The sequence below is a fragment of the Cervus canadensis genome, chromosome 7 (assembly GCF_019320065.1).
Source record: "Cervus canadensis isolate Bull #8, Minnesota chromosome 7, ASM1932006v1, whole genome shotgun sequence".
Taxonomy (NCBI): domain Eukaryota; kingdom Metazoa; phylum Chordata; class Mammalia; order Artiodactyla; family Cervidae; genus Cervus; species Cervus canadensis.
Window position 1 is genome coordinate 47938218 of NC_057392.1, and position 19399 is coordinate 47957616.

The following is a 19399-nucleotide window of genomic DNA, read 5'->3' on the forward strand; positions in this document are numbered from 1 at the left end:
GTTTTATAGTTTCACATTATAGCAATGCTTTTCTAACAGATTCAAAGTCATTTTAACATGTTTTAACAAAAAAAGGTGGGGTGGAATAAAACTGTAAGGATTATATTCTACCTTCTAATAATGAGGGCAGATAGTACTATGTTAAAAAAACATTAAAAGTCTTTCTTCAAATTTAAAAAATTCCTAAGAAAGTAATTGCCATAAAAATTACAAAGAGGAAAATATGAGCAGAGAGTTTTTCAAATGATGTGAAAAATGAAAAAAATTAAAGGGTATTATAGATATAAAAATCCCAAGCATATTATTAACATGAAAAATCTAAAAGCAATCTAAATCATACACCTCCTCATGCCAGATAGGCACTACCACGAGTCTCAAAATGTATCTGAAAAAGGTAGGTCTGTAGATGGAGGTAAAAAAGTAACTTGGGAGTATTTTGATCACTTACTCAGGCCTTTTGATCCCATGTCGTCAGGGATCTCCTGTAGAGAGTAGTTTCCAGAGAGCAAGCAATAAAAAGATAATCAAAGAAAATAGTTGTCAGTAATGCATAAAATTGGTGCTACAATAAGAGACAGTTCCAAGACCATTACAGGTGCACGTATCTTACAGAGCATTTCTGTGTATTTCTGAAAGTTTAATTAAGCAAATGGCTAGATATGCTCTACTAAAAGAATGTGAGTTCTATGTGAGAAGCTGATTAGGAGACAAACAAAAATTTTGACTGTTTCTTGCTATTTTAAAAGTAAAATTCAGATTGCCTACATATAATGAAGAAATAGGATAAAACAGAATGTTTTGAAAAGATCTATTATCAAAGATTGGCAACGCTATACCTAGAAATCAGTAAGAAGGTTCTGAGGTACTCATGTTTTTGTCTAAAATATTCTTTTGAGATTATGTTGTTTCTTATAAGAACCTTTACATAAAATAATTCTATTTTAAACACAGCTTAAAAATATCATTTACTTTAAGAATTCCTAAGGGGCCAGAAAAAGTTAAGATTGGTATGCAGATTAGTTTATGCTTGTTAAGTCATCCCTAGTTAAGATAAATAGTAACCTGTTGCAGCTCTTGAAACTGTCTCCATGGTAACAACCAACTGCAGGGCAGTAGGTCCCTCGACATTTATCTTCAGTTGACCACTGGATCCACATACTTACGGTCAGCATCACTTGTTTCCTGCTCACTCTGGTCCTTGTTCTTGTAGAAGGGGAATTTTCGGGAAAAGAGGTTCTTTTTACGCTTGTCATTGAATGACTGCTGAAGAAGAGAAGGAGGGGCAAAACAAAGGGATGTCTACTGTCTGTGTGTACAAAGGCCCAGCCTAGTAGCTCTGTGAAAGCTGACTCTTGTGACCACAGTGTGCAGTTTGTATATGAATTTTGCTTTAATCACATATACAGTAAACTTCTAATTTAGTATTAACTTCTCTAATTCTAACATTTTAACTGAAAGTACTGAAAAATTTAAGGAGTATAATTCAGTGATACCTAAAAATAATGAGTAAGTGCTATTTGATTAAAAAAAAAAAAAGGAAGAGTAAACCAGATTAGCTACTACTGTAGTCCAAACCAAGTTCACATCTATTTATATGAATCCATATTCTTTGAGAAGATTTATAGGTGCTCTATAGCCAAAATTACTTTAGCTATGCAAATATTTTTAATGGTTTACATAATAATCTTAATTTTCCTCTGGCTTTAGCAAATTTTTTCCTTTTCTCTCTCTGTGGCTCCAACAAACTAACAAAAAGCCACTACTAAAAAAGAGAACCAAAAAAATTAAGAAAGTTGCTAGTGTTGAAAATTTAAAACAATCTTTTTTTAAAAGAGAATTAAATAAATGCTAAATGTTTTTGCTAGCATTATTAATAAATAGGATTTATTTAGGATAAATAAATAAATTATTTAGGATTTATTTAGCATTTAGGATAACTAAATGCTTATGGCATGAAACACGAAATGGGATGAAAACTAAGATGTGTCCATCAAGTACAGAGTCCAACAAAAGAATTATCGGTGCTATCTAATCAAGGAAGAAGATTCAACTTTCCTGGCCAATTTAAATGCCATCATAACTAATGTATTAGCCTTTCAGCTCTGCCATATTATCTATTTTTCAGGTATATATAAATAAAATGGAACCCGAGTCAATCCACTGGCACCATGTCCTGAATACGGAATAAAAGGTTTGATGCCTGTAATGCCAGAAAGGCAGTTAAAATTCTAGTAGTTTATACATAATTGCTATGACAGCCAATTTGATGGTCCCTTATTGCACAGATGTCTGAAACAAGCTTTTTCCCTTCTTGAATATCCCATTTGTGCATTCAGAGTTTTAAAAGCATGTAGCACAAAGAAAGATGAGGCTAAAGAGGAACAGCTTCTTTTGTAATTTGTCACAGGCACCCATGTCTTGAAGGAAATGGCCTTGTGACACCAGGAATTACTATTATTTTTGGAAGTGGGAACAACATAAAGGATAGACATTTGTTTTAATTTTTTTTTAGTTTATTCATGTCATATGATACCATCAGTATTTTGAAGTATATCAACACCAGACGGTGTTTTTTTGGGGTATGTCTATATTTTCAGTCATGGGATGTCAGGTGATTAAAGTACTGAAATGGATTAAAGTGACTTTAAGCTCAAATTCTATTACTTGAAAAGATTTATTTTGGTAAGAATATTTATGAAAACTTTTATCTTTATCTTTTCATATCAACAGTTCAAAATTATTAAGTTCATAGTCATTAGTCAAGTGGACTGTCTTGATATTAATCTTAAAATATGAAGGCTCTGATAAAGAAAGCAGAAGTTAAAAACTAAGTTGAGGAAAAAATACTGTGGAGAAATATAAGCTTATAGTTTCATAAACTGTCAATAGCATTATTTGAATAAAAATCCTTGCATGAATCCAAATTTTAAAAAACAGAAAGAGAAGAAAACAAATTTCTGTAGGAAAAAAATTCCTGGTAATCTAATTTAGGGAAGGACTAAATTTTTTGTTCACGACAATCACTGATTTCAAATTTAGTAATAATTTTAATCCCATCCAATAAAACTGATACATTTTTAATAAAAGGTTATTTACTCCTCCTACTGCATATATAGTGGTCAGAGTCAGTTTCACAGCAAACAACCAAAAGAAACATGAAGTTTAAAATGTTTTGATTTTTGATATCTTTGCAGTTAGCCAAAATGAGATATCATAAAGATATCATAATATAGGACAGAAAGAAATGCTTGTTAGTTAAGAATGTATTAATTGTATTATATCTAACATCCTGCAGGTGAAGAATTTATTAAAAGTGAAAAATAGCACAAGCAAACAGGATGAAAATGTATAGGGAAAATATAAAACTGAAGAAACGTACTACCTCTAGTTTCTTTATATTTTCAATACAAAACAATCTGTTTAGTAACTTATTGTTATTCATGCTATACTGCAAGAGAGATAGTGCAATAAATATAAGGACTGATAAAACATTATAAATTTATGAAACATATATCAAGTATCTAAATATATAATTTCCATATGTAGTATTTCAAAATAGCTAAATGAATGTTAAAAATGTTAATGAGAATCTGAAGTGTTTTTAAAAACTCTGTACTGGAAATAAAGTCCATAACCTACCACATAAGGACAGGAAAAGAATAGCTTAGAATGGGAAATGGTATTACAGAGAGATGCAGTTCTGTATCAATGGCAAGCGTATTTTTACCCCACTCAGTACCATGCATACTTTGGGTGCTGTGTTAGAACACAGTGACTGTGTATAAAGTTGGTTATAGTCAACAAACAAGACTAAGATTTAAATATGTCGTTAATTCAGTTAACTTCTTACAGTTTGAAAGAAAAGTTACAACATGCAATTTCTTTTTCAATGCACTGACAATGTATTTACTAAAATATTTTAAAAGACATTATAAAACGAGCATGAAAATCACTGTATATATTTCAAATCCTGAGCATTTACTTGAGGATATTTTTCTTCAAAGATTTTCTATTTCAAATATTACTTCAGATTATACTATATGATTTTGTATTTTCTGAAAGGTACAAATAAATTTAAAAGAAACTTATCATTCCCAAAATAACTGAATACATTATACAATTTACTGAGATTTAATTTCTTTGATCAAGGACCATATTCCTTTAAAATATTAAAACTTTGAATGCTTAATATCAGACATGTACAAAAAGTAGGATTAATTTACTTGCAGAGTAAATTTTCCATATTCTTTTGAAAGTTGATCAAAAGATGTATAAAACATTTGTTTTAGATGTAAAAATCCCCAAATATAAAACATTGCTATAAACAGTATTTCAACACAGTATGTGGTCAGCTCTTTCTTCAGGCTTCTTGCTAGAATATTCCATCGCAGTATTTACACACATACTACAGGATGAAGCCTGTGATATCATCCATTGACGTTCACCAGATTCAAGAAGGACTTTACATGAAAACAAAAATACATCTAAAATATATATATAATAATTTTGATATATTTCTTGCCCATTTACAAAGTCCTCCTTTTGACTGTCCCTTTATTTCCTTAATATACAAATTCATATTGATTTAAACATTTGAAATATGGATTCTATTAATAAGTAATATTAGGAATAAAGCAGGAAAAGAACAAGGTAATTTCCACACTTGCAAAACCCCATAAACTTACATTATGAACTAGTTAATAATTTGGGGGGACCTATTTTCTCAGAAGATGTATTATTAGTTATGGCAATTAATACTGTTGACACAAGTTTCTAAATAACTGTTCATCTGTGTGAAGGCTGAATTCATTTCACTTACAAAAATAACAACCAAAAGTATGTTAAGAATGTATCAAATGACAATTTTGACAATCTGGAAAAGTCTGTGAAATGGGTGCTTTCATTTAATAAATTGCTTACTTGAGCAAATTTCTATTATTGTGAACCACCAATGGCAAGAGCTGTTAATAGTTAATTCTTATGGCGAGGTCCTTCTAACTTTAATAATGTAGCTCAAAGAAGAATTATGAAAAAGTCAATAAGAGATTTCATATACGCACCCCTTTATCTCCTCTTGCTTTAGAATTGAATTTCACTGTTTTTAATCGGGCTCGTTCTTTCTTCTCAACCCTGGTAAAGGACAGATTATTTTTTAAGTATAATAAACATATTCAAGGCTCTAACTAGAAATCATCAGGATTGCTACTTTAATATGGAGCATTTTTATATTCTAAAGCCTTTAAAAGTCATTTGCATCTCACAATAACAATTTCTGAGGAATGAAATATAGGGCTCATTTTATTATGAAACAAAACCACTTGTGAAGTACAAGTATGTATACTTATATATGCACTCAAATCCATAACTATACTGAAATTATTATGATGCACCACTTCTGAGTTCAGCAATTTTCCAGGTTTTCCATTTGTTCTTGTTTTTGAATACTTAGCTTATGGAACACATATGCTAAGAACTCAGTGTCAGAGAGAAAGCAAATGAAGTAAAATGTTAACAACTGAGGAAAGCAGATGAAGGAAATGTGGGTATTCTTTGTAGTATTCTTGTATTTCTTTTGTACTTATATTTTCTGCAGCTCTGAAATTTTTAAAAATAAAAAGGAGGGAAATAAAAACATTTAAGCTTAATTCATTTTTTTTTCCCCAGGGTCTCATCACTGAACAATTTAAGCTTAATTCCAATGATATATTTGTATAAATACATAAATAACCACTTACAGTACACAAAATAGAGTTTTAAAGTATCTTTGGAAGGATACAGAAGAAATGGTAACCTTAGTTAACTTCTCAGGGAAGAAGGTGAAATGGGTGGGTGGGGAACAGGGTTCAGAGGGGCTCTGTACAGCTGTTAAATCTTTTGAATTTTAAACCTTGTTGAAAGTGTTACCTTTGAAACAAGCAAGCAACATACTACAACAACGTATATAGTGTACAATCTCCAGCCATGTATGAATATTGCAACCAGCATGAATCTTGAAAAATTTCATACAAATTAAGCTTTATAAACCCTTGATTTCAGCATTGCAGTTATATTAGTATACAGCAGAAAAACCTACCCAAAAGCCTATGAATAAATGCATTATCTTTCATTTTTTATTATCTAACTATAAAGTTTTACCATGGGTACAGAAGAACCCTAGCAGTCACGGATTTAAAATTTGTTTTTACTATTCCAGAGCAACCCTGAGGGTCCATGATAGGAATAATTAATTTATAATTTTGCCAAGACACTTATTCAGGGCACTGAAAAACTAACACTTATTACAACTCAAATGGCTTTGTTTTCTAATCATTATTTTGCTTACTAAATAGTTAAGTGACTTCAACTGTGTTTGTCAATACTGTTCCCGAAAGAAAGCTAAGAACTGTAGGAACTCCAAGTCCTTGTGCTATTATTAGACTTAAAGATGTCTAAGAAAGATAACATTCTATGTAAGAAAATACAAGTTTAGAATCCACTGAAGGATGAAATGGCATAATTGGCTGTGATTTCATACTGTAATTTATGGCAGGAAAATTATGTTCTATATTATTATTCATGAATTTGGGGATTTGTAGAGGTGTCAAGGTGTATCTCTTTTATCACTTATGGCTTCAAAATCCAACCTCATACAATTTTTATACAAAAGGAAAAATATCTCTTTCCACCAAAGTCAGCTATATTTCTCATTTGTTGCAGACACAGGTAAAGCCTTTGCAAGATAAAAGATTTCAAGAGATAAAGACAATTTTTAGAAACTCTGACCTTGATATTTACGATGCGAGGTTTCTTTTGACTCAACAAGGCACAGAGGTGGCATTTCTGTGTTTAAAGGAATACTATATTCTATTCTAGGGAAGAAGTTATGCTGAGGGTTGCATTGCTAAAAGAGGAGTTGTCACCAAATAGTTGGATCTTGCTAAAAATATGGATCTAGCCAACAACAGTCATAAATTCCAAAACCACAATTACAGAGATCTTGGCAATATTTCAACATTTGTACTCTTCAAAGTCTATCAACAGATGTACAAATATATATATGGTAGAGACGTTTATAAACAGGAATATGATTTGGCATAAGTATCAATTCAGAGTCTCAACAAAATAAGTATAAGTCCAATTTATGGCTATCTGAAAACTTTTAAGTTTTAGGCAGTTATTTGGCTGAATCAGATCTCATATACAAGTTCTTTTGGGGAAATTATGAACTGACGTTTTAATATCTTTCCCATAAAAGTAGATACATTCAATAACATTCCATTGACCTCAGAGAGGGTTGTTGGGATCACCTTTTTCAAAGAAACTCTGCACTTAACCACTTATGCCACTAGATGGTAAGTATGCATCAGTGAGTGAATCACTACAATAACCAGTTAAAACAAAGAGGGAAGACTACTGAATGCACGGATGGTTCTAAATTAAACAAGAAAAAGAGATGCTATCTAAAAGAAATATCTAAAAATCTAAAATATCTAAAAGAAAATTTTAGATATTTCTAAAAATTTTGCATTTAAAATGCTTTCTTTTTTTTAATCTAGAAGAGGCAATTCACACAATCAAAACCCCTGAAAATTTGAGTTTTAACACCACCTACATGGGAAAACTCATAGCTCAGAATCTGCCTGCAAAGCAGGAGACCTGGGTTTGATTCCTGGGTCAGGAAGATCCCCTGTACAGAGGAGCCTGGCAGGCTACAGTCCATGGGGCTGCAAGAGTCGGAATGACTTAGCAACTGAAATCAAACCACCACATGGGAAAACTATAGAGGTTTTTAATTCTTTCTCCACTGGTATAGATCTGTGGCACAGTGACTTAAAATATACCTACTTTGTTTTTAACAACAAGTAGGACCTTTAGAGAAATTTCTATTTGGAGGCTTCATATTCTCTTGGTTAAAATATAAGTGAAAATTTTGTAAATATAAGTAAAATATTGGTTAAAATATAAAGTGAAAGAAAGTGAAAGTCTCTCAGTTGTGTCTGACTCTTTGTGACGCCATGGATTATACAGTCCATTGGATTCTCCAGGCCAGAATACTGGAATAGGTAGCCTTTCCCTTCTCCAGGGGATCTTCCCAACCCAGGGATCGAACCCAGGTCACCTGCACTGCAGGTGGATTCTTTACCAGCTGAGCCACAAGGGAAGCCCAAGAATACTGGAGTGGGTAGCCTATTCCTTCGCCAGTGGATCTTCCTGACCCAGGAATCGAACCGGGGTCTCCTGCATTGCAGGCGGATTCTTTACCAAATGAGCTATCAGGGAAGCCCAGTTACAATACAAGGTGAATAGAATTAAACGGCTGTGAAACACAATATAAAACACACAAGCATAAAATCATCACTTCAGTAAAAGAAATATAAAAAATCCCAGCAATTATTCACGTTGTCCAATTTTCAAGTGGTAAGAGTCTAACAGACTTATATTTACCTGCGTTTACTGGGAATCACCCCAACTTCATCACTTTCACCAGCTGGTGTAACCTGTCTGGCTTGCCACCATTCATCATCAGAAGCATTAATAACATGGAGGATATCTCCAAATTTGAAGTTCAATCCCTGACTAGGAAGGCCACTGTCTTTAGTCTTGTCATAATCAAAGAGGGCCCTAGATTAAGAAGAAAAAAGTCTGCATTTCTTATAATGATATTATCAATATTAAATAAACAGGATCCTAAAAGTATATATATATAATTTAGGTAGATATGCCAAGCTCAATTTTCTTTTATATACAAGAAGACAATGATTAAAAAGAAATAGCAAAATTAACTTGTTGTGGTAACAGACATACTATTCTCTCAATAGTGTATGAGAAATTTAAAATATTGTATGAGAAAATAAAAAAACATACTTTTAGTACAATCCAATAGCAAACTATATTGAATTCTAAAATGAAGACAAATCTGGTGAGTTGCTCTAAATTAATAATGTAAATATTAAAAGAGACTCTCACTCTCCTCTTTGACTAGACACACTTGGGAGAACAAATTTCCTGACTGATCTGATTCATCATTTGTGGACTGTAAGGCTAGAAGAACAGAGTGATTATTTTCCCAGGTAAGTATTTCTTTCATTTGTTCATAAAACCATAGTGTTAACCAGGGTTTTCAGAGTCAATAACAATGATGAAAACTAATAATACATGACTATATGATGACTTAATAGTTGCCAACTGTTTTGGAAAAAATATTGTAATAATTTAACATAATAATTTCAAAATGTTAGGAATATTTTAAAATTTGATAACAAGAAAATAATGTCCTACTACTTAATTAGTGTACAATATTTAAAGAAATTAAAATTCTTATATTCAAAAAACTTCTCTCAAGAGTAGAGGAAGGATCCCAACAACTACATTTAAAATATAATTAATTGATTCTTTTGTTTTAATTTGGCAACAGGAAATTAGGATACAAATCATATTCCTTTTCATGCTACTCAACTTTTAAGAAGCTGTCTCTTGAAGTAAAACTGAAGAGGGGTGAAATGAATTGACAGCTAAATGAATGAACTAGTTAATGCTTTTCAAATATGTTCTTTCAAGTCTTTTCAGAGGCTAACAGTGTAAAGGAAATAGGTGAATCAAAAGTGGGAAGGTTTACTTAAACATATATTAAAACATATACTACACATTGGATTTTATTTGAAGAAAGAATTCTAAAAGTATAGAATTCTTCTGTAAAAATTAAGATTATAAATGATATAAATGCTAAAGTCATTACTTCAATAAATTCTGAATACTGAGGAAGCATCTTTCTATTGGAAAAATAGAGTGAACATAAAAAAACAAAGGTTTGATATAGTCAGGTATTTACTATTTATTTAAAAAGGTAAAGACAAAGATGATGAAGATACAAATAAACAGAATACAAGATAACAGAGTAGCTTAAGAGGTAGAACAAATGCCACAAGACATTCAGAAAAGGGAAAACTATACCTTAACATTTTTATTATCATAAATTAAACTTCTGAATTACAAAATCAATACAACTATATTACTGATAAGCAATGGAGAAACTCACAATTTCTACCCCCTATGTTAACATTTAAACTTTGCCTTTTAGTATTTTGATTCATAAAAAAAGGGAAGTACTCATGGAATACTTATGTGGGTTATTAATCATAAGAATTAATGAACACTTGTTAATCTACTATCTAACCTAAAGGTTTCTACATAAAACTTTTATCAGTGACTCACATTCACCTATGTATTTTTTCCCTCAATCCTGCTTTCCTCAGATTGAGTTAAGCGCTAATTAGAGTATAACCACTATTCTGAATACAGAGTTTATTATTTCCTTGCTCTTTACCCTTTTTTGCTGTTGGTTTGATTTTACCACACACATATGGATGACTATGTATTTATGTATGATTTTACTTGTTTTAGATCTTTATAAAAAAGCACCATACTGTACATAGTCTATTGTAGCCTTAACTTCATTCTTACTTTTGAAATTAAAAATATATCTACCAACAAGAACCATAAGACTTCTGGTTAATTATGGCAGATTGGCTACATGTGTCTACAGGCATGCCTCATTTTATTGTGTTTCACTTTATTGCACTTGGCAGATATGGTGTATTTTTTTTCCCCCACAAATGGAAGGCCCCTGTGTTGGTCTGGCATGACTACTGGTGTCATTTTTCTGACATTTGCTCATTTTGCGTCTCTGTGTCACATTTTGGTAATTCTCCCAATACTTCAAACTTTTTCATTAATATATTTATTATGGTGATCAGTGATCCTGAATTTTACTATTGTAATCATTTTGGGGTATCACAAACCATGCTTTTTAAGATGGTAACTTGATAAATGTCTGTGTTCTGAATGCTCCACCAATTGGCCCTTTTCCCCACCTCTCTCCCTTCTCCTTGGGCCTCCCTACTCCGAAATATGACAATATTGAAATTGGGCCACTGAAAAGCCTCTTAAAAGGCCACTGACGGCCTCTTAAGTGTTCATGTGAAAGGAAGAGTCACATGTCTCTCACTTTAAATCAGAAAAAAGTTATGCTTGGTGAAGAAGGCATGTTGAAAGCTAAGACAGGCCAAAAGCTAGGCTTCTTGCATTACTAGTAAGCCAAGCTGAAAAAAAACGAAGGTTCTACTTGAGTACACACAGGAAAAACAAGAAAGTGAAAAAGGCTTATTGCTGATACTGAGAAAATTTTAGAGGTCTAGATAGAATATCAAACCAGCCATAACATTCCTTTGAGCCAAAGTGTAACTCAGAGCAAGGCCGAAGCTCTTCAATTCTGTGAAGGCTGAGAGAAGTGGGCAAGCTGCAAAAGTTTGAAGTTTGGTTCCTAAGGTTTCAGGAAAGAAACCGTCCCTACAACATAGAAGTGCAAGGTAAAGCAGCAGGTACTGATGTAGAAGCTGCAACAAATTATCCAGAAGATCTAGCTAGGATAAGTAATGAAAGTTGTTACACGAAACAATAGACTTTCAATGTGGACAAAACAGACTTCTATTGGAAGAAGATGCCATCTAGAACTTTTATAGCTAAAGAGAAGTCAATGCCTGGCTTCAAAACTTCAAAGGGCAGGCTGATTCTCTTGTCAGGGCTTAATGCAGCTGTGAGTTTAAGTTAAGCCAATGCTTATTTACCATTCTGAAAATCCAAGGGTCTTTAAGAACTATGCTAAACCTACAGTGACTTCTGCCTGTGCTCTAGAATTGAAATAACAAAGCCTAGATGACAGTATGTTTGTTTACAACATGGTTTACTGAGTATTTTCAGCATACTGTTAAAAACCTACTGCTCAAAAAAGATTTCTTTCAAAATGTTACTGCTAACTGACAATGTACTTGGTCACCCAAGAGCTTTGATGGAGATGTACAATGAGATGAATGTTATGCTGAGACAACTTCCATTCTGTAGACCATGGATCAAGGAGTAATTTTGACTTTAGATGTCATTAAGAACATTGTTGATTCATGGGAAGAGGTCAAAATGTCAATATTAATAGGAGTTTGCATGAAGTTGATTCCAGTCTTCATGGATGACTTTGAGGGGTTTAAGACTTTAGCAGAGGAAGTAACTATATACATGGTAGAAACAGAAAGAGAACTAGAATGAGAAGTGGAGCCAGAAGATGTGGCTGAACTGCTGCAATCCTATGATAAAACTTGGAAAGATGTTTAAACTCAAAGGATGAGGATGCTTGTGGATGAGCAAAGAAAGTGGTTTCTTGAGGTAGAATCCACTCCTGGTGAAGATGCAGTGAAGCTTATTGAAATGACAACAAGGTATGGGAACATTATATCAACTTACTTGATAAAGCAGCAGCAAAATTTGAGAGAATTGACTGTAATTTTGAAAAAAGTTGACTGTGGTTAAAATACCATCAAGCAGCATTACATGCTCCAGAGATATTGTTCATGAAAGGAAGAGTTATCAATTTGGCAAATTCTATCACTGTCTTATTTTAAGAAATTGCCACAGCCACCTCAAACCTTTAGCAACCACCTCCCTGATCAGTCAGCAATCATCAACATAGAGGCAGGACCTTCCATCAGAAAAAAAATTTTTTTAATTGCTTAAGGCTCGTTGAAAATTAGCATTTTTTTTAGCAATAAAGTATTTTAAAATTGAGATTATATTTTTGAAGAGCCATAATGCTATTGTACATTTATAGGCTACAGAACAGTGTAAATATAAGTTTTATATGCACTGGGGAACCAAAACATTCATGACTTCTTTTATTGTGATATTCACTGTACTGTGGTCTGCAACTGAACCTGCAAAATCTCTCAAGTAATGCTTGCATTTTCTTTCCATCCTGAAACTCACTAAAATGACAAAAACAACAACAACAAAAGATAAGTACAAAAGAGAGATGACAGCAGGAGAAGACAGAGTTTAACATGGTTTTGAATGATGGTAAATGGCGTACCTGAAGAGAGGGACTGAACTAAAATAACCGAAGTTAAGATTTATTTACTCCACAAGACCCTAGAAATGTTCACAAATTAGAAATGCACACTATCCAGGTAGGCAGAGATAAATTACAGCAGTGAAAAGAGAAGGACTGGTAGAAATTATCATAGTAATTAAGTGTTACTCAAACAAAGAATATTTTATTATAAAAAAGATACCGGAAAAGAAAACTGTTGGATGATATGTCATAACAACTTAAAAAAATTTCTAGTCCTTATGTACTTTGTCTTTATCATACTATTATTATTCAAGAGGTTATATAACTTTCATTAATAAAATTATAATAATATTCCCAAAGACATACTACTCCTAAAAGACATACTATCAGGAAATCAATCATAAAAAAAATTTCCTTGGTTTTCAATACTGCATTTTCCTTGCAATATACTTTTCTACAGTGAAAACTAATCATAGTGAAAATCCTGAAAGAACTTGCATGCATAAATGAAGACTGCTATAACTAGAAATTAAAAAAAGTTTACCTGACATAGAGGGATCGCTTCTGGCTAGTTCGAAGAGAACCTGAACCTGAACTAATGCTACTATTCATCATCTGCTCCCGTAAGTCATGTATTTTGGCTTCAAAACGACTGTATTCTGATAGAAGAAAAAAGAAAAGTAAATTCATATTTTATATCCAAAAAAATTACTTGAAGATAAAGTATTAAATATGTTAGCTGTCTTAAAATTGATTAAATGTGGTCAGACTCTTATGAGAGTAATCTATACAAGATTTTGCCTAATATGTAAATTTCAAAACATAACAATCTTCTAAATGTACCATAAATTAGAACTGGCTGAGAATAGTATTTTCAGTACACTATTTTAGAGCTTATATCACATTTAATAAATTAAAAGACAATCTCCATGCATCAAATAGCAGTATTAATCTTACTTTAGTGCTGAATTTAACTGTAAATTTTAAAAAGTAGGATTTATTCTAATTTCTATACTGAAAAAAGTCTAAAATAATTTACACTAGACACTTTGTTTACTGACTTTTTCCCTATGAAGAAGTCAGCTAATTATATTTTCACATTATACAATGTGAGCAGAGTCAGTAATATGGGAAAAATATGCCTTAGAAGCTAATGAAATTGACTTTACTTCAACTCATTTTATAATTTACAAATTTTCAAAACAGCAAACTAAGACACAAAAAGCAATCTGAAGGAATAAAATATATTATTCAAGATAGTTTTTATACAAAAACAAATGATTTTGAAGATGGATGATTTTAAATTATTCCATACATTAAAAACTACCAAAACTATTAATAATAACAAGTTTATAATCACTTAAAAAATACTACAATTACATGGTTATACCCACTTATACCTTTTTCTCTATTTACAATGACCAATTGTCTAACAGACAAGTCAGATACCATCAGATTTTCTTATAAAACCAGTATCATAACAAAAACAAGTTATGTCTGGAGTGTGTGTAGTTTAAGAAGACAAAAAGTAAACATGATTATTGCTGCATTGCTCTTCGTTTTACCACAGTCACCAAATTTATTTGCTGGATACCAAGACTAATTAACTGTAGCCTGTCAGGCTTGTCTGTCCATAGGATTTTTCAGGCAAGAATACTGGAGTGGTTTGCCATCTCCTTCTCCAGGGGATCTCTCTGACCCAGAGATCAAACCTGTGTCTCCTGCAGGTGGATTATTCCTTACCTGCTGAGTCACTGGGGAAGCCAACTGAAGCAACAATTCATCAAAAAACTCAAAAATATTTAAATGTTCACAATAATATATATTCTTTTATTGTTCTTTAAAAATATAATAGAAAATTTAAAGTATAAAAATTAGTAGACTGATTAGTAAAAATGAATCCCTGACAATTCAACAATTATCACCTCATGGCAAATCTTTAGGCTGTGAAGACACAGCTAAGACACAGATGGATGAATGAAGACATAGGTTAAAAATATGAAGTGAATCTTGAGTTTACACTGGCTCTTCTAATTAAAATTAGTACCATTAGGTTTTTACTTAATCTCTTTTATCTCTAAATGCTTTCTTACATATGAAGAATCCTGGTTCTCAACACACTGGGGATAACAGAATTACAGTACTCCATCACAACTTACTTGTTTATAATAGCAACATTACAATCATTACACAATCACTGAAAATAGTTAACTATCTTCCCTAGTTCTTTTTATTTTGGAGTATGTTCTGTTAGAATTATACAGTTGAACAGCATTTTAAAATCACTTGGAATATTCCTTCCTAGGTGTGAATGCTACCAGATGGATATACATCAAGGTTCATTTGTTCATTTTTATTTTCAACTTCACTTTTTAGGGGTCGCTTTGTAAACTTTCCATTTTTTTTTTTATACATAGGTAAAATAGTTCCAAAGTCAAATCTATAAAACAAGGATATTAAACAAAGATATCCCTTTCTCCCTACCCTATTCTGGTCATTATAAACATTTAAAGAAAGGTTTATCCTTCCATTTAAAATAAGTAAATATATGTTCACACAAATATGTTTACACTTATTCTATATTATTTTAGTAAACATATACTTTATTTATACATATTTTGTAATTATGTGTATATGTACACACACATATATGTATTGCTCCTTCCTTAATAAACCGTAACATACACATTTCTCCCCCTTGCTTATTTTATTCAATAATAAGTATAGCAGTGGTCTTACTGCAGTAATAGTAAGAATGCTCCACACCATATACAGATGTCCCTCCTTTTTTTTTTTATAGCTACGTGGTTGTTTTATTTCTAACCTCTGTCTCTGTTACAAGAAGATACTGTATAGGGTTAGATTTTGCTTTACTATCAAATCTGAAAATTGTTTTCTTGAAACAATTAAGGTGAGTTAATTTTTGATATGACTGAAGTGTGTGTGAACTCCAGTTCTATTCATACTATTCTATGTTTATATGTTGAATATATATGAATATATTTACAAATATGCCTTTTATATAAATAGCCTGAGGCAGATTATATATTCCAAGGATGCCTGGCATCCCATATGGTCTTGTACTATGTGACCTTGCCATTTCCCATCAAGAGGTGAAGTCTAATCCCCTTCTTCAATTTGGGCTGGTCTTATGACTTAACTCTAAGCAAGTGAATGTGGTAGAAATGATCATATGTGACTTTCCTGGTTAGATCAGTAGAGTCTGTGGAACTTTTTCCTGGTTCTTATGGGGTGCTTGAACTGGAGGAAGCCAGGGATCATGTAAGAAGTCCAAGCACCGCTCTGTAGAGGTCATGCAATAATGCTCTGAGCCTAAACCTTTAGCTGGTACCAACAAAGTCACAAGAAAAGGAGAGAGAAGCCATTCTAGACCTTCCAAAGTAGCTTATCCATCTGCTGAATCCCATTAAGTGACTTCAGTCTATGCCACAAGGACCATCTAAGCCAAAATTCTGGCTGAATTCCTAACCTACTGAATCCATAAAATGATTGCTATCTTAATCCACTGAGCTTTAGGGGTAGTTATGAACTAACAGTAACTAGAACACAATCTCACTGTGTAGTCTATGTTTTTGTTCACAAATATACACACACACACATGGACAAGCCTTTCTAAGTTTATAAATATACACACACACACTAGATTCCTAAACAAGGGATCATATATATTATTTAAATATAATATATAAAAAATTTATATAAAATTTATATTTTACTAAACATGTTTATAAAACATTTATATACACTTAATAAAATATATCTACATAAAAATTATATATTTATAAAAGTGAATATATAAACATAAAATTAGGAAGCTTTATTCTGTTGTTCTAATGATAACCCTTTGTTTGGATTTTGACCCCTACTATGAGCAATCTCCCCAAATCTGATTTGAAACATTATTCTTTTATGTTAATAACTTCAAAGCTATCAGAAAGTTTATTCTATGTTAATATTATCTTCAATTCTACCCCCACGTTCTGATAACTGCATTTTCTCCAAATTGTCACAGCATACAGTTTTTTCATATTATACACTCTTTTCCTTATAACTATCTTAATTACTAACATCAGTCTTTATATCAGTATCTCTTCCATCATCTTGGGTGTCTGAAGTTTGTTCTTTCTTCTCAGGAAGGGTTTATGTGAACTCCAATTCTTCACTAATATATTTGACTGCAGTCTTTATATTTCAAGCCAGTTTGTTTCAGTTTCTTTCTCTGATTCTTAAGTATACTGACTGCACTGTCTCCTATAAACTACTGCTGATGAAGTTCTGATGACAACTTCATTCTCTTTTCTTTAAAAAACCTTTTTTGAGGGCCTGCAATTTCACCAACATATTTTTAATTTCAATAATTTTATTAGAATATTTCTCAGTGATTGTTATCACCTTAGGTACCTGGACAATCCTTTTGACCTTCTGATATGCAGTTTTAATTTTTTTTTAATTTTAGAAAAGTTTTCCTGTTTATACATTTTTGTTTAGTTGTACTGGTTTTTTCCTATGAGATTCCTATTATATGTATGTCGAATATTCTCTGCCAACTTTCTGTATCTGTCACTCTCAAATCCATTATTATTTTTTAAAAGATTAATATACTTTTCAAAATTGAAGTAATCACAAACTGTTTTTCCTGAACCATTTGAGAGTAACTTGCTATCATGATGTCTCATCACTCTTGAATTCTCAGTGTATATTTCCTACAAATAAAGATGTTTTTTAATACAATCACAAAACCATCAAAATTAAGAAAGCAACATTAATACATTACTACATCATGCTCACATTCAAGTTTTCTCAATAATGTCATTAAGAGCAAATCAATCAAGTTTGAAACCATGAGTTGTCTTATGAGAGTACATAGGCATTTAAACTGTCGTATTTTAAAACATCCCCTCCAGTGAGAGCAGTTCCTCAGTCTCCTTGACTTTGCAATCTTACTACTGCTGAAAACTACATGTCAATTATTTTTTAGAACTTCTCTTTAGATTTGTTGATGTTCCCACATGATGAGTCCTGCAACTTTGGCAGCAATGTTACAGAAGAGATGTATGTTTCTTCCAATGCACCCTACCAGGTGGGATACATTTTTGATTTGTCCCACTACTGATGCTATTAACTTTTAGCACTTGATGAAGGTTGTGTCTGCCAGGTTTCTTTACTGCAAAATTACTTTTTTTTTTTCAATTGCAAATAATAAGTTATTAAAACCATGCACACTTCTCCATTCTCATCAAACTTTCAATTAACTCATTTATTTGTATTAGTAAAGACTCATTATTTCCTAGTTCATTCAGTGGATTACTATCAGGTATTATTATCATAAATTTGATGCTCCAATTGTTCCCTATTTGGCCTTTTGAACTGGATTATATACCCTTTTGACATGCCTCCCATCATTCCTTGAGTACCATGCTTTCTGGCATAAAATATTACAGGATAATCTAATACTTTCCCTGCCCAACTCTTGAAACAAGATATTTATCCAAACAGCCTTGGCAATTTAGAATGGGAATGGCAAATAGATGGGGAAACAGTGGCTGACTTTATTTTTTTGGTCTCCAAAATCACTGCAGATGGTGATTGCAGCCATGAAATTAAAAGACGCTTACTCCTTAGAAGGAAAGTTATGACCAACCTAGACACCATATTAAAAAGCAGAGACATTACTTTGTCAACAAAGGTCTGTCTAGTCAAGGCTATGGTTTTTCCAGTAGTCATGTATGGATGTGAGAGTTGGACTATAGAGAAAGCTGAGTGCTGAAGAATTGATGCTTTTGAACTGTGGTGTTAGAGAAGACTCTTGAAAGTCCCTTGGACTGCAAGGAGATCCAACCAGTCCATCATAAAGGAGATCAGGCCTAGGTGTTCATTGGAAGGACTGATGCTGAAGCGGAAACTCCAATACTTTGGCCACCTGATACGAAGAGCTGACTCATTTGAAAAGACCCTGATGCTGGGAAAAATTGAGGGCAGGAGGAGAAGGGGACGACAGAGGATGAGGTGGTTGGATGGCATCACTGACTCAATGGACATGGGTTTGGGTAGACTCTGACAGTTGGTGATGGATAGGGAGGCCTGGTGTGCTGCAGTTCATGGGGCTGCAAAGAGTCGGACATGACTGAGCGACTGAACTGAACTGAGTATTTAGAAACCAAGATCTGAGTCTTAGGTGTGTTGACTGCTACTGGGGTGGCACTGAGCCCACATCTTTTCAGTGGACTGAGCTAGAGAATTACAACATATGTATGTAAAGTAGATACACATTTATGTTTATAATTGTATAAATGGAAAACAATATGTTCATACTAATTTTTCAATTCTAATATTATATGGTTTATATTTTTCCCATTTTCTATATTTATAACTCTCTTCTCGAACAGTAAAAGTTACAGATAACATTACCCTTAAAATAAATATTCATTTGATCAATCTCTCTATGGAACTAGTCTTCTGTCTTTAGAACCACCTACTTTCCAGACTGGATTTGGACCAGTCCAA

The 19399-nt window shown here is 32.5% G+C and overlaps 1 protein-coding gene across 12 annotated transcripts in view; it reads right to left on the bottom strand.

Moving 5' to 3' along the window:
• Positions 1–19399, bottom strand: part of DLG1 (discs large MAGUK scaffold protein 1) — a 261150-nt gene that overhangs the window by 32548 nt on the left and 209203 nt on the right. For 5 of the 12 annotated variants that reach the window (XM_043473294.1, XM_043473299.1, XM_043473293.1 and 2 more), the window contains 4 exons: positions 13419–13533; positions 8425–8601; positions 5061–5130; positions 1164–1263 (listed from right to left, as the gene is read on the bottom strand). In XM_043473294.1, the coding sequence (XP_043329229.1) occupies positions 1164–1263; positions 5061–5130; positions 8425–8601; positions 13419–13533 (462 nt within the window). Of the gene's footprint in view, positions 1–448; positions 483–1163; positions 1264–5060; positions 5131–8424; positions 8602–13418; positions 13534–19399 lie in introns of all 12 variants that reach the window. The other 7 variants (XM_043473302.1, XM_043473297.1, XM_043473296.1 and 4 more) reach the window with 2 other exon arrangements.